The sequence below is a fragment of the Juglans regia genome, chromosome 10 (assembly GCF_001411555.2).
Source record: "Juglans regia cultivar Chandler chromosome 10, Walnut 2.0, whole genome shotgun sequence".
Taxonomy (NCBI): domain Eukaryota; kingdom Viridiplantae; phylum Streptophyta; class Magnoliopsida; order Fagales; family Juglandaceae; genus Juglans; species Juglans regia.
This window is the reverse complement of record NC_049910.1, coordinates 27,717,623-27,734,873: the sequence shown is the minus strand read 5'-3', so window position 1 is coordinate 27,734,873 and position 17,251 is coordinate 27,717,623. Positions and strand designations below refer to the sequence as shown.

The 17,251-nt window shown below is 36.8% G+C and overlaps 1 protein-coding gene across 1 annotated transcript; it reads left to right on the top strand.

Annotated features, from left to right (window-relative positions):
• Nucleotides 1–8,252: 8,252 nt before the first annotated feature.
• On the top strand, nucleotides 8,253–9,143 carry LOC108993673 (UPF0481 protein At3g47200-like). Its single transcript, XM_018968657.2, has one exon. It carries the CDS (start codon nucleotides 8,253–8,255, stop codon nucleotides 9,141–9,143), a length of 891 nt encoding a protein of 296 aa, XP_018824202.2.
• The last annotated feature ends 8,108 nt before the right edge of the window (nucleotides 9,144–17,251 follow it).

Here is a 17,251-nt window from a genome sequence, read left to right as displayed (position 1 = left end):
AAAGAGATGGTAGATATTAGAAAGAACTATCCGAGAAGCAGGGGGACAGAAATAGCCAATTGGCTGCATTTATGCAGATTTTTCTTGACAGCTTTTTCCCAAGCTTGGCCCGAGAGGATAAGGCAATGAAAATTGCCACTTTGGTGCAAGAAACCTTGATGGTGCACCAATATGCAGCTAGATTCAGTGAATTATCCCGTTTTGCTGCATATTTGATTCCTGATGAAGAAAAGAAGGCGCGTGAATTCGAACAAGGGTTGAATGAAAAAATTTATGAACGAGTAGTGGGCTTCTAGATTCGGAACTTCTCAGAATTGGTAGATAAGGCCATAGTTTTTGAACGAAACCTTCAAAGGAGCGCTGCATTGCACGATCAGAGGAAGATGACTATTTCATCAAGGCATCATTCTGGCATGGACCAAGGATCGTGGAAAAAGAGGAATGAAGGTAGTAGCTCGGGTAACAAACTGGTTCAGGGCACCTAATAAGCATATTAATGTAGAACTTGCAACCAAGTACATGCCAGAGTATGCAGGAAGGAAGGAAGACTATGCTACCGTTGTGGCAAATCGGGTCACTATCTCAGGGACTGCCCTTTGCAATTTGATAGCAACAAACCACCACCAACTAGGGTAGAAGGGATAGCGTGAGGCAATATCCAGTGTACTACTACGCCTGCACGGGTTTTTGCTCTGATACCTGGAAAGGCTGAGGATAGGAATGATGTGATCACAAGTATGACTTCTTTGTTATGTTTTAAGATATTAATTTGTGGGTTGTGGTTAAGACTTGGAAATTTTAGTGCATGAATGATGTTGATTGTGACCATAGGTACTCTTCCTCTGTTTTCTAATAATGCCACTGTGTTATTTGATTCGAGAGCGACACATTCGTTTGTTTCCTTGACTTATTCTCGATTTTGTACCTTAGAAACCGAAAAGTTAAAGTCCAAGTTAGTGATCGCGACCCCAACAGGAAATTTGGTAGTCTATGACGAGGTTCTACCAGGGTGTCCTTTATCAATTGTGGGAAGATTAATGCCAGCAGATTTAATAGTGTTTAACATGATTGGGTTTGATGTGATTTTGGTATGGGTTGGTTGGCTTGCCACCACACCAGTATAGATAGTTTTAAAAATGAAGTGGTTTTTAGACCCCCAAAAGAAAGTGAATTTCGGTTCACAGGTTCAAAAGTGAGGTTGCATCCACCCATCATATATTCCATTCAAGTTGGAAAATTGTTATGTGATGGTTGTCAGGGATTCTTAACCTGCGTGGTAGAAGCACTAAAAGAGGAGTTGAAGTTAGAGCATATACCTGTTGTGAGGGAATACCCAGAGGTTTTCCCAAAAGATTTACCTGGACTCCCACTCGAGCGGGAGGTAAAATTTGCCATTGAACTAGTCCTAGGCACTACACCCCTTTCGAAAGCACCTTACCAGATGGCACCATCTAAATTAGTGGAACTCAAGGAGCAGTTACAAGATTTGTTAGACAAGGGTTTCATCAGACCCAGTGTATCACCTTGGGAAGCTCTAGTTCTCTTTGTGAAGAAGAAAGATGGATCGATGAGAATGTGTACTGATTACAGGGAACTTAATCGGGTGACCATAAAGAATAAGTACTCGCTACCCTATATAGAAGATTTGTTTGATCAACTCCAGGGTGCTCAGGTAAAAATTGATCTTCGATCGGGTTACCATCAATTGAAAATCAGGGCAGAAGACGTGGCTAAGACGACTTTCAGAACCCAATATGGCCATTATGAGTTTTTGGTCATGCCTTTTGGCCTGACTAACACCCCAACATTATTCATGGACTTAATGAATAGGGTGTTCCATGAATTTTTGGATAAGTTTGTTGTGGTTTTTATTGATGATATACTGGTATACTCTAAAAGCAAGACTGAGCATGAAGAACATTCGAAACTGGTACTTGGGACACTCAGAGATAAAAAGTTATTTCCTAAATTACAAAAGTTTGAATTTTGGGTGGATTCAATTGCATTTCTAGGGCATGTTGTTTCGAAAGACGGCATATCAGTGGAAGCAGTAGTTAGTTGGTCGGCACCAAAGAATGTTCATGAGGTTAGAAGTTTTTTGGGATTGACAGGTTATTACCGTCGGTTCATTGATGGTTTCTCCAGGATAGCAGTTCCTCTTACAACACTCACCAGAAAAAATAATAAGTGTGAATGGACAACAAAGTGTGAAGAAAGTTTCCAAGAGTTGAAACGGAGATTAGTGACAGCTCCAGTGTTAATAGTCCCCACTGCTAGAGGTGGATTTGTAGTTTATAGCGATGCATCAAGGCTTGGATTAGGGTGCATACTGATGCAACATGGGAAGGTTATAGCATACGTCTCACGCCAACTGAAAGTGTACAAGAATTATCCCACACATGATCTAGAACTTACGATAATCATTTTTGCACTTAAGAATTAAGATTTGGAGACACTATTTGTATGGGAAAAAGTGTGAAATTTATACGGATTGCAAGAGTTTGAAATATTTCTTCACCCAAAAGGAATTAAATATGAAGCAGAGGAGATGGCTTGAGTTAATCAAGGATTATGATTGCACCATCAATTATCACCCGGGAAAAGCTAATGTTGTAGCCGATGCCTTAAGTAGGAAGTCAGTGGGACCGATAGTTGCAGCCCTTACCACACAACATAGGTTAATGGACCTAGAAAGAGCCAGTATTGAGGTCATCACTTGTGATACAAGTACTTTCATGGCCAGTTTAATAGTTCAACTAGTCTTGATAGATAGAATCAAAACTACTCAGAAAGTGGATTCAGGGTTGGTGAAGCTAGTGGAAGAAGTAGGGAACGGGGGCAAATTTGACTTTAGCATTTCCAAGGAATGAGTTTTAAGGTTTAGAGGCAGATTGTGCGTGCCAGCTAATGAAGAACTGAAAAGGGTAATTCTTGAAGAAGCACACCGTTCCTTATACACAGTTCACCCGGGGAGTACCAAGATGTATCGAGACTTGAGAGAGCCTTTTTTGTGGAATGGTATGAAAAAAGAAATTGCTAAATTTGTAGAACAGTGCCTAACTTTCCAATAGGTGAAGGAGGAGCATCAAAGACCAACAGGACTATTACAACCACTCTAGATTCCAGAGTGGAAGTGGGAGCATATCTCTATAGACTTTGTGACTAGCCTACCAAAGACATTGAGTAGACAAGATGCTATATGGCTGATTGTGGATCGCCTAACGAAAACCGCTCATTTTATGTCCATTAAAGTTTCTTATAAACTGGAGACACTAGCTGAGCTGTATGTACAGGAGATAGTAAGGCTGCATGGGGTACCGGTATCCATTATGTCGGATAGAGACCCTCGTTTCACTTCCAAGTTCTGGAGAAGCTTACAGGAGGCAATGGGTACTAAGTTAAGTTTTAATACTGCATTTCACCCTCAGACAGATGGACAGTCAAAAAGAATTATTCTAATCTTGGAAGACATGTTGAGGGCATGTGTGATGGATTTTAAATGAACTATGATGCGACATTTACCATTGGTCAAGTTTGCTTATAATAATAGTTTCCAGGCTAACGTTGGAATGGCACCCTACGAGATTTTATATGGCAGAAGGTGTAGATCTCCATTGTATTTGAATGAAGTAGGTGAAAGGAAACTTTTGGGGCTAGAGATTATTTAGCAGACCACAGAAAAGATAGATATCATTCGGGCTAGAATGAAAACAACTCAGAGCTGACAAAAGAGTTATGCAGATAAACGTCACCACCAGTTAGAGTTTGAGGTTGGAGATAAAGTATTTTTTAGAATAGCACCGATGAAAGGAGTTATGAGATTTGGAAAGAAGGGCAAGTTGAGCCCAAGATATATTAGGTCATTTGAGATTCTTGACCGGATTGGACCGGTGGCTTAAAGAGTAGTACTTCCACCGGCACTTGCATGAGTGCATAATGTATTTCATATTTCCATGTTGAGGAAGTATATACCTGACCCAACGCACATTATTGCCTACGAACCACTTCAGATTCAGGAATATTTGACTTATGCAGAAGAACCAATTCGAATCTTAGAAAAGAAAGAACAAGTGTTACAAACTCAAACTATTCCTTTGGTTAAAGTGTTGTGAAAAAATCACGCTACTATTGAAGCTTCTTGGGAATTGGAGGAAGAAATTCTAGATAAGCACCCATGACTTTTTTATGAGAATTTTGACAATTTATAACAAATTTCGAGGACGAAATTTTTATAAGGGGGGAGGATGTAAGACCTAGCCCGCTGTCAGGCCCAGGCCCATGGAAAGAGTTTCCAGATTCCACGTCGCACGAGTTCACACCATTTCTCCATTTTCATGCAAGTCTCTCCTTCCCTTTTTCTTTAGGTTTGATCGGTTTACTACTTATAGCTATTATATATTATAAGCAATAACAACCCTAGAATAAGTGTCGCTCGTTCTCCTCTTCACAGAAGGACAAACCAAGGTCTCCTCACTAGTGAGGATTGTTGCCGTCAACCACAGCCTCCACCACCCACGTTACTGTTGCACAGTTCATCCACTCTCCATTGTGAACCTCTATCCAGACCTCACCACCATGCCCAGCCATACAAAGCCGCCACCCAACACCTCCCGTAGCCTCTGTTGCAAGCCACAAAACTCCCTTTTTTTTAGTCACACGAAACAGAGATCCACCCACTAAACCACTGCACCGCATCGCACCAGCCACTCCAAGCCGTCGCCACCAGCACAGAAAAGGGTGCCGGACACCCTCAGGCCACCTCAGCCTATAACAACCCCTCACGGTGAGTATCTCTCTCTCGGTTTACTCTTTTCTCTCTGCTCTCTCGCTCGCTCATCTCTCCCTCTCCCTCGTTTTCAGCTCTCTCTCTCTCTATCTCTTTCTCTCTCCCTGTGTGACGCCGTTGGGGAAGTCAACACCACCTCAACCCAGCATCCGTTGCACTCCCACAGTGCCATTGCCTCGGTTTTCCGTGGGTAAGCTCCTACTGCCGCTCACATTTGGGCCACTGCTTGTTTTTATTTGTGGTTGTTGTTGATAGTTGCTTGAAAAGGAAACATATGGTATATATATATATATCGATTAACCCAGTAGGAAGAGGAGTGTGTTTTGGTTTTTACATTTCTACCTTTTAAATTAAAAACATGCTTTAATTTTTGGAAAGGTTTTTTAATGGACTACAAGAATTATATTGATGGGCTCAGTTTTATTTGATTGGTGTTTAAATATAGTGAGCTATTTTTCTAGTGGGCTGGGCTTGAGATTATTTAGACATACATCATTTTGATAGACTTGTATATTTTTTTTATTAGTCTTGATTTTATTATGTTTGATAAACTGTTTTAGTAATTTTATTGGGTTGAGGTTTTTTTTAGCAAGCTAAAGTTTTACTGTTATAAATATGAGTAATTGGACTCAAATTCCCTTTATAATCATATTATATAGTATTAGATTTTATAGTTACACTTCAATAGTAAGGAAGTTTTTTTTTAAAAAAAATGTTTTAGTCGAAGTTATTAAAGGACATTGATGATTTTAGACAGTGATGATATATTCTAAGGTTATAGGAATTTTAGATTTGGAGGATTTAAAATAAGTTATTTGAGAATTTTAAGCTTGAGTATTAAAATACATGTTCAATCGAGATTTACGAGAATATCTAATTAAGAAAATGAGTATTCGTAAAGTTATATATGTTTCAAATTTTTTCTTAGTAATTAAAGATGTTAAAAAAATATTTAAAAAAATGATAAAACAATAAAGAAATGTGAAATGTACTTGAGTGGTAGATGGGGAGACCCGAGTAATATTACATATCATTACACTCTCATTTTATTATATAAATATATATAAGATAACGTAGTATCTAGAATTTATCTTTTTCATATGAGACAATGTTAGGATACATACTAAATTTGAATTCTAAATATGTACAGTACTAGTGCAAATAAATATTTTTCTTTTTCTTTTAACACTTTTAGCATTTTTTAAATATTTTTAATCATTACAAATAAAAATAAAAAAATATTAATAATCACATCCTTAATTATTAAAAAAAATAAAAATAGATAAGTGAGCACATTTTAATATTTTAGATTCTTAACATCATTTGCCTTTCCACGTAACATATCCCTCCTATAAAACGTGGGTGTGCATGTGATTATGTCCCACTGATTCTCGTGGTACGAGGCACAGGATGTTTCTTTGTCGTTCTTTATCATAATAAAAAGGGAAATGGAAATGCTTCGTGCCACTCGTTTATTTTCTGAAAAAGTTTTAATTTATTTTATCTCATTTTATTTAATTATTATAATTTTTTTAAATTTTTATATAAAATAAAATAAATAATTTAATTTTTTTAAATTTAAAAATAAAAATGATATTAAAAAAATATATTCTAACAATATTATTTTATTTAATTTTTTAACTTTAATCTCAACTCATCTCATCTCACCTGTAAAAATAAACGAGATCTAAGTTGGTCATTGATGATTATTTTTATTTTTTTGTTTATATTTTCAACTTAATTTATAATTTTTATTTTAAAAATAAATATTTAATGAGTTCAAAAAGTATTTAAAAAAAAAAGGACAAAAATCTTTTTGCATAGGGTGGCTCTTATGTGGGAGCAGCCCCACCCAAACATCCACATTGGTGTATACATATACATATGCAAAGTCATATTTATATAATATGAACTTAAATTCATCTACATTAACTTATGTATATTCATATATTTAACTGGCTATGAACAATATTATCTAAATTTGAAGAGCTACTTTTACTCCACAAAATATATTTTACTAATTATTTCTCTCTCCTCACACTTTCTCTCTCACAATCATTTCCTCTTCTTCCTCCTTCAACAACACAATAAACTTTCACCTACAAATTCAATTTATTATATTTTTAATATAATATAAAAAAATATTTTTTATTATTGTATTTGTATTATTAATGTCAAATGTATATAGTGGATACTAATTGTAAAATATATATAAAATAATTCATTTTAGAAAAAAGTTAATAAGCCAATGTGGTGGAAGTTTTGCTTGAATGGCAAAATGGATATGTAAAAGAGATGATTTATATATACATATGCATAGACCAATACTAATGTTCTAACAAAAATGTTAAGAGTCATCGAATGTTGGGTTTGTCCGATAAATTTTTATTTTTTTACTTAATAATTAAAAAAGTATTTTTTTAAAAAATGTGATCTTTTAAAAAAAATATTTAAGAATATAAAAAATGAATAAAAAAATAAAAAATATTTTTGTTCTTATCTGTAGGGTCTCGACTCTCGTGTTACATCCTCGGCACTGCTCTTATTATAATGCATGGTTTAAGAATGTTATTTGCTTTTATTTTTTGTCTTTAATTATATCCAGCTGGAGACGTTGCTAATTTAAGTATATAATACTATATTGCAAAGATTCTTGGACCAAAAATGCTTACTCACATCAACAAACTTTCCATTTTGTTCATATCGTAGATCATATGGATCACCATCTTTGTATATCTTATAATCTTTGCAAAAGTTCTAAGATAAACTTGTATTTGTTTTAACATTTGCTGTTAAGTAATAATAAAATTCAACTTGTATTTTTATTATTAATTGAAAGCGTGCGTTTGCGTGTGCGTGTGCATGTGTGAGAGAGATGCTTTCTATAGCATATCAGTAGAGAGCAACAAAGCAGATCTGATTTGCATTTAGGACGCGGTATCGAGCAACACCATTTCCCTCAACGTCGGCAGCACGGAAGCTTTCACAGTTTTTCATACGAGCCGCAAGTCCAATCATCTCTTCCTCTCACTCTGTACGTTGTTTCTACCATTAATCTCTCTCTGTTTCTTTGCCTTCCTTGCGCACAGTCATTTAAGAGGAAGTTTTAACACTCAACATTTAGAAAATACTTTAATTACTACAATGAAGTAAATACAAGCGAAGATTTGCATGCATGCAGTATAATATTGGGAACTATATTAATTCCAACCCATATTTCTAAATGCCAGCAAGCTAGCAGTGACAATATTATTTGTGTTTTTCATAAGGGTTTAATTTTTTAAGGGAAGTTTGTAGATATATAGGGCAATCAAAGGGTACATATTTTCAACGAAATGATCAAAATGCTTCAGCAGATCAAGGGGAACATTTGGTAATTAGAATAACACAACTGTTAGAAAATTTGAGGCATCACTACTTATCAGGAGAACGTTGTATCTACAAGGTCCCATATCACTTGCGCAAAATGAATGAAGAAGCGTACACTCCACAAGTTATTTCCACAGGCCCCTTTCACCACGACAACAAAAATTTCCAAATCCTGGAAAAGTATAAAGTGAGATATCTCGAGAATTTTATGAGACGAGCTAGAACAAACCTCGAGAATTTAGTAAGAATTGTAAAAGCCTTGGAAACAGAAATTCGTCAATGTTATGCAGAAACCATCGAACTTGATAGCGATGAGTTTGTGACAATGATACTCCTTGATGCGGCCTTCATTATTGAGTATTTCTTGAGAGACATGTTCCCAGTGCAATGGACAAATGAGGATAGAACAGTTATAAAGCCGTGGATAACTGCTAGGATGCAGTTGGACTTCCTGTTACTTGAAAATCAACTTCCTTTCTTTATTCTTAATGATTTATATCAGCTTGTTTTGGTTACTGATAGTATGTATCGTCCCTTCATTGAGGTTGCCTTTCACTACTTTGGCTTTCTCAACACTCAAAATAAGCCTTCTGATTCCAATCAGTTCAATCAAATAATTCATTTTGTTGATTTGATCCGAATCTTTTATCTACCTCCACCCGATCTATCAGAAAGACAACCTGACAGTAGGGTTGAGAAAATATACTGTGCAACGAAGCTGGCTGAGGCAGGATTGACCTTTAAGAAGAGTGAAAGCCAGTGCTACCTTAAGTTAAAATATCATGAAGGCGGAGTGTTGGAAATCCCACGCTTTACTATTGACAATACCACGGAGATATTTGCTCGAAACCTCATGGCTTTGGAGCAATGTCACTATCCAACACAAGCATATATTATTGATTATTTTCTCTTGTTGGATTTTCTCTGTAGAACAACCTTGCAAATATCACTAAGAAACACAAGGGATTCCTTGCTTTCTTTTGCCTGAAAGATGGTCTAAAGAGCTTGTATAGCAATCAATCCATACTAGTGTTCCCCTGTGAGAAAGTACAAGCATACCTACATGACTAAAGGAACCCTCTCAAAGATTTTAGTAATTAATAGTCGAGTAAGGTGTTCTAATTCTTTTTGACTTCATCACTAATGATTCTTGCAATTCTTCTTTTTGGATGTTTTTTAATTGCAGGTATGGTAGTTTTTTCAAGTCCCACATAAAACGTTCAAATCTGGAATGGCAACTAAGATTCACAAACCAAATGGATATGGACCAAAACAAAAACGAAAACCCAGATCTAATCTATCCATATCTACCTTTAAATAGCGAGAGATGCTCACATGGATATGGACTCAAACAAAAATGTAAACCCAGATCTAATCTAAACCAAATCTATACTACGAAATTTCAAAAACTCCATAAAACATTCAAACCTGGAATGGCAACCAAGATTCACAAATCAAATGGATATGGACTCAAGCAAAAACGAAAACCCAGTTCTAATCTATCCATATCTACATTTAAAAAGTGAGAGATACTCACATGGATATGGAGTCAAACAAAAATGTAAACCCATATCTAGGAGAAGCTGCACTGTGAGAGAGTGAGTGATGGGTTTCGTTGAGGGATGCTAGGGTTTTCAGGGAGAGAGTGAGAGAAAGAATGTGAAGATTGAGAGAGGCAAAGTTGGGTTTTCGGGCTTAGGGGAAGTTGAATTTCCGTAGTGTTTTTCAGGAAGGAACAAAGCTACACAGATGGATAAAAATGGAGAGTTCAAGTTGAGAGAGAAGAATATACCGTAGGCAAATGACGTTGAGAGAGAGATGGGCGAACGGCGAACGGCAGTCCTCGCCGTGACGGCTAGGGTTTCTAATTTTCAGAAGTTGGAGCTTGAGAGAGAGAGAGAGAGAGTTGTCTGCCGAGTGTCGATCGAGTGAAATATCAAAAGTTGAAATGAGAGAGAGGAGCAAAACGTTGGCGTTTTAAAATATTAACAATGTAAGAGAAATCAGTTACGAATATCCGGTTTAAAAACCGAATCCGTAACTGGATCCGGGCGGGTATAATATTTTTCTACCCACCCGGATTGAATTTGGGCGGATATCCGCCCGGATGACCCAAATTTCCAGGTTTCGGACCGGACCGGAAAAAAATCTGGCCCGGTTCTACACCCCTACGATTAACTAAAGAGGTTTCATACAAGGCAATATATAGTAGTATAGTACAATGCAAGTTCCATCCATGTAACACCAAGGCCCAAGCAAGGCTCAGGCCATTGAAACCCAAGCCCAGCCCTAAGCCCAACCCTTAGGAACCTTACAATTTTCCCTCTTCTTATTCCCAACCCCCGTGGAAAAAGAATATTAGGAAAAGGTGCACACTGATACAAATTCTACATTTTGTTTTATTTATGGTTTGTTTTTCATGTTTTTTGAACATCTTTAAATATTTTTAAAAAATAAAAAAATACACCAATATACATAAAGTCAATTCCTTAGCCATTAAGCAAAAAATAATTAAATAAATTAAATAAATGAGCGGTCAAAATGAGGGGACAAATTCATAGGGCATACTAGCATTTTCCTTCAACGAAATAGGGTGAAATAGCTATCCCTATTATTTAGTTTAGTGTGAAAGAAATAGTTTTTCCTATTATTTATGGTTTTTATAATTTTTTTCATCACTCAATTTAGTTGTTAGCATTGATTAATAACAATTACTATTTAAATCAACTTGTAGGGTTTAAATAAAACCCTAGTTGTTAGTTTTTATATTGTTTAAAATTTAAATAAAACTATTATACTAGTGTTATTATACATTGATATTACATGTATTATTAGTATATAATGTTATTATACATTGTTATAAATAGACTTGTACTATAGGGTTTAAATACAGTTGTTAATATTTGTACTTGTACTATAGTATTGATTATTGACAATTACATATTATTATACTATATATACTATTACATGTTATTAACTCATTATACTTTTACTATACTAGTATCAAACTTATTCCTATTAATAACTAAAGTATAATAACTAGTATTATACATTAGTATAATAGTATTACATGTTATTATAAATTTATAGATTAGTGTTTGTACATTAGTATTACAAGTTATTACATTAGTTTATTATACATTAGTAGATGTTTACATATGGCATATACTATTATTAGCCAATTTAGTCTATTTATATTATAATATAAGTATATTATTTTGGAACACTAATTAGCTCATACTATTATTGAATTTAACTAACTATAAAATTTGTAGTTATATAAAATATATATGATGAATGCATAGAAAACCGTAGTCTGAGTTGATAAGTCGGAGTTGGAGTAGGTCCGATTCCACCTCCGACTCTGACTTTCTTGGAAAAGAAACCTTCGACTATGACTCTGACTTGTCGGAGCTGAAGCGGATTCGAGATCGGAGTCGGATTTTTGCTCAATCCTAGACACATGTGATTAATACACTTGATATGTAGCGCCTTGTACCCAGAGGGCGGGAGAGTTAGTTCCTATTACCTTAAAATCATATTCCAACAATATATATACAAGTCCAAAGGCTCTATAAAACATAAATTCATTTGTTCAAACCAAACATATATGTTCCTTTACAAGAACATCAAGGAAATATTCCAACATAAATTAATCAAAAACTCCACAAAGTCTCAATAATAATGTCAACCTTCTAAAATACCAACTCAACAAAACAAGACAAATCTACTGAAATACTCTCCAATGATGATAGTACCCTTTGGCAGTTAATCCACTGTGCTCAACTGGTCTCCCACATGCTTTCTATTCTTGATTCTCATCCGAACCATCAAAATCATCTGAAAATATTGAAGATAATTGTGAGTTATCAATAATTCACTAAGCAGTTAACATATACTAGTATGTAAACATGAGTCATTTATAGAATGAAGAACAAAACAGATTATCAAAATATGAGAGCGACACTTCAAAAATATTGACGTACATGAAGATTAAATGTTTTTTTTAACTATATATTTGGCAAAAATAGTTGAGTATTGACGTGCTGAAAAATAAGAGTCTTCTATTGTTCATTTCAGGCATGGACATCTCCATTGAAGAAATCTTGATTTTAAAGCCCATTTTTAATGGAACAAGGGAGGAGGAACTTGTTCATATTGGTCCATCGGATATTAGGCATCAAGGCTTTCCAACTCGTCCATCCTCTTCTTGAGGGTGTAGCAATCCTCAATCTTGTGGCTTTCTATCTAGTCATAGGTGTAGAAATGATGGTTACCATGGTCACAATGTTCGACTTCTCGAGTGTTTGGTTTACTTTCTTCTTGCACATTTAGACTAGAGCATGCGTGTCTGGCGCCTTGTCCTTTTGAGGAAGTTTTCTCCTTTCACCTCTTGTCATGCTACCAGTTTTTAGTTTTCTCCAAGGCTTTTTTCAGACATGACGTGTTGGACCTCTTGTCAACTTGTTCTAATTCAATTTTTCATGGGGCCATCAGGGCCCAAAGAGTGTCCTCGACATTGATGAGACCATTTACCTTATCCATGAACTCCCACAACGTCGTGGGAGTCTTTCTTGCCAGCTTAGTCATGAACAGGTTTCAAAGCCATATGCCTCCCAATAGCACTGCCAACATGATTTTCTCATCCTGATTGTCAGTCGTCATGTGCTCTTTGTTGAATCTAACCAGGTATGCCTTTAGGCTCTTATCCTCATGTTGTTTGATAATCAGGAGGTAAGTAGTAGGGCACCTTTTTCTCCAGCTTGTCATAAACTACGTTAGAATCAACCAGGCCAATTCTCCAAAACCATCAATCGAGTCAAGTGGTAGTGCTCTTAACCACCCTTTCGTAGCGCCTTTCAAGGTCAGTGGAAAGGCTTTGCAAGCTATTTCTTTAGGGAACCCATGTAGAGTCATATTTGCCTTGAAGGTCTTTAGATGCTCGAGAGGGTTCTTGGACCCATCGTACATCTCTATTTGGGGAACTCTAAACTTTGGAGGTAGTGGTTATGCAATTACCTATGTGCTATATGGCAAATTTGTGCTAGTGAGCAACTGATCAATCGACGATGAAGCTTCCGTCTTTTTCACCATCCCCTCATGCTTATCCATAAGGCTATGTAGTTCATGGTGCATTTTTATCCTTTCTTCCTCATCGCCGCCTACTCCACCAGCGCTCTGGGATTCGACATGCTGGTTTGGACTTGGCCCAGCATCTTCTTGAGGCTCGTTGTTCCTCCTCTTTAGGGCTTCATTTTCTTGCCAGAGGTTCTCCATCTCCATCGCCATTCTCTTCATGCACTCCTCCATCTCTGTGAATCTCCCTTCTATATTTTTTGTTGATGCTTCCTATCCATGGGTTGTTTAAGAGTGCGTTGTAGCCAGCATACAAAAGACACTATTGATGGTGCCACTATTGATGACATGTTTTGCACACTGGTTATCGGGATTGATCACTTGTGACATAAGTAAGATGAGGGCTTCGAGTTGATGAAACACCTATGATGCATAAGTCAGTTTAATGATCCTTAGAGGGAATTTTTGTATCCTAGAGAATGTAAAAAACTATTCTAACATGGGATTCAACTTTTATACCTCCTGCTGAGATGGTCACCATATCCTGTGTCAAAGGCACTTGTCTTTCGTACTGAGTGCTTTGTCGGTTCCTTTAATGCGGTGTGGCTTTTTTGGCTCAGGTCCTAAGTGGAAAGTTGGTGAGTGCGGCCACCTTCCACGCAATGTGTCAGGTAGGGGGGCCTCATTAGGATCTCTACACACATTCTATATATGACCCCTTAATGAGGCATGACTCTGTTGCTATGTGCATGTGAAGGGCCATGAGATGCAGGAGGCTCTGAATCAGATGATGCCGAGTTGTTAGATTGCACGTTGACTGCGCTGAAATACCTTGAGGTGGTAGATCAACATAAATATGGTAGGAAATCATGATCTTTCCTTGATTATGACAATTTTGGGCACGTTTCGGTATTTTGGCCATAACTTTGGTTACGAATATCAGAATCGCACATATGACCCCAATTTAGAAAGCTCTTTTCAGTGTGCACATCATGATCACACAGCTATGCTTAGTGTGCATAATTTTAGAGGCCAAATTTCACTGTTTTTCCCTTTGAATGCCTATTTTAGTTACTTTTTAGTCTTTGTTTTGGTAATATTTCATCTATCGTCTAGGAAGTGATTCTGAACCCGATTTGTGCCAGATTTTTTGCAGATTACTTCTTTTATTACATATTTAATTTTGGTATGATTATTGAGATTTTGTTATTTTTGGTAAAATTCTGATATGGTCTATTTTCAGCTATTACAACTCGGCTTGTGGGTTGATTTGACTATTCTTGGATTTAGAAAATTTTGAATTGAACACCAGAGTCATTTTCTCTAAGTTTCTATCATTTCTCTTGTCTTCCTTCCCTTTGAATTATTTGTTGAAATTAGTATGCAAAATAATCACTATTTTGTTCTACGTCAGTTGGCATCGGAGCTTTTAACATCATTCCTATGGTGATATCTCATCAGTTTCCATGGCTAGTGGTCGTGGTCACCGTGGCCAGGTTTTGAACGAGGAAGTCTCGCACCGTGATTGTAGCGTTCAGGATGTGATGATTGAGGATTTGTAGAGGGAAGTTGTAGAGTTAACCCGATGTCTAACGGCGTAGGATATTGGCGATCGTGAGATGGAAGATCATGAGTCCGATTCCAGTTTTGAAAACCCATATCACCATTGTCCTCTATTTCGAGAGCACCATGGTTGGGATGAGCGTCATGGGGACCTCAATTTTAGAGTGGATCTACCCGAGTTTTATGGGACGTTACAGGTTGAAGGGTTCATTGATTAGTTGAATGAAGTGGAGTGGATCTTTGATTATAAGGAGGTCCCAGATCGTGTCAAAGTGAAACTAGTCCTTATCAAACTCAAAGGTAGGGCATTTGCATGGTGGGAGAAGTTGAGGCGGTCACGAAACAGGCATGGCAAGGCCGAGATTACTTATTGGGAGAAGTTGAAGGGTCACTTCCTTCCTTTCGGCTATACTCAAACTCTGTTTCTGCGACTTCACTTGTTGAGGTAGGGCACGAGATCGGTTAATGATTACACGAAAGAGTTCTATCAATTGATAGCCCTGACTGATCTATCTGAGATGGAAGAGCAGATGGTGGCACGATATTTGGGAGGATTACAACAGTCTGTACAGGATGTCCTCAGCCTTCACTTGTTGTGGACAGCTTCTGAACCATAGTAGAGTGCACTCGTCATAGAGAAACAGCAGAACAAGAGGCCAGTGATCAGAAGCGATCAAAACAGTCGAGCAATTCGCTCTCAAGGACCTTGTCTCGTCTAGTAGCCATCGCAGGGTTAGAATTCTAACTCTAATATTAGATGTTTCAGATGTGGTGAGCAGTGTCATAGAGCGACTGAGTGTAGGAAGCCTGCTAAGCAAGAGGGAAAAAAATCTCCTAATTGAGGAAGACGTGGAATTAGGAATATGTATGTATGAAAAAGACGTCATTCGTGCGCGTTTGGAATTCATGTGTTTAAGATGCAAGAAGTGCTTTTTGTGTAATTTTAGTTTGTTTGCTAAATTTTATGAAAGTAATTTGAACATTTTAAGAAGTTAATTTAAATGTATTTTTTTTTTACCAAAGCTCAATTTGATGGATTTTGCGAAAGGGCCACAGAAGTTTACGAGGGCTGTGGTTTTTACCTCTAAAAACACCTTTTCATTTACAAGTATAATAGCTTTAAGCCTTTAAAAATACATCAAGCATATATTTATTACATACTCTTAACTTTTCAATAGTAATTTTTTTTTTTTACAAATCTCTACAAATAAAATTAAGTCTAGCTCATAACTAAACACACAATTGTTCTGTCCTCTTCCCTAAAAAAATCGAAAACAAAAAAGAATAAAAATAAACACACTATTGTTGGGCCTAATCCCGCTTACCAGGCGAGGAAAGAGCCATGGGTGATTAACGACTCGGCCATGCAGAATTCACCCGCGTGGGAACAACTAAGAGATGGGCAGGTCAAACGTACTGTATCTCCATGGGATTCTAACCTCTAAATTACAATTCATTTGAAATCATAACAGAAGAGTTCTTTTTTTTTTTTGGCCAATCAACTAACACGTAAGAAAATCCGAGTGGAATATGCGCACCAACTCGACCCTGTAAACAGTCGAATCAGGTCCAGATAGGTTACCACATTAAATGCTTGGAATTAAACACTTTGAGGCATTACCCTATTAGATCCCAGAAATCAAGCACTCGGAGGGACAACGTCATATGCACCTCTCATTATCTATAAACAAATCGATAGATGCATCTAGCAATCTCTCTACATTCTGAGTTTTCTGCACTCATATTATCCAATCTGACTTAATCCTCAGAGGCTTCCCTAACTTCAGGACCCCAAGCTTTGTTCTTTAGGTAGGAAAATCCCACTATTGACGACAAGCAGGAAATAGCTTCAACAATTTGGTGCCATCTATGGGATATGTAAATTTTAATTAAGATCAAAATGCTTGATACAACGAACTCACACACGATTCATGAACGAGAAATAGCTACGATGGACAATGGCAGTATGAAGCTGGATAGGTGATTTGTGGAGTTGGATGACTGCCATTGTCAATTGAAAAAAGGGCAATTTGCCGGCATTTATATTAATGGCGTACTTAAATATACATTTGCCTATATACCGGCGCCTATGCCTATATGCCAGTACTTAAATATACATTTGTCGGCTTTTGCATAAACGCCGGCACCTTAGAGTTGATTTGGCGGCATTTATATTACCGACGGTTATAGATATGCCGGGACAATAGTCTTTTATCGACGTTTCATTTTCACTCCATTAATTAAATATACATTTACCGACATTTGCGTAAACGTTGGTAAAAGTATATAGGATTTAGCGGCATTTAAAGTAGTGGTGTTTATTGATATGCCGCGTGAATAGATATTTAACGATGCTTAACTTTTACGCCGGTAATTTAATATACATTTGTTGGCGTTTGCATAAACGTCAATAAAAAAGAGAGGATTTGATGGCATTTAAATTAGCGACGTTTATTG

Excerpts from the sequence above, each read along its gene's own strand:
- LOC108993673 (XM_018968657.2), top strand. The coding sequence starts at position 8,253 with ATGAATGAAGAAGCGTACACTCCACAAGTTATTTCCACAGGCCCCTTT.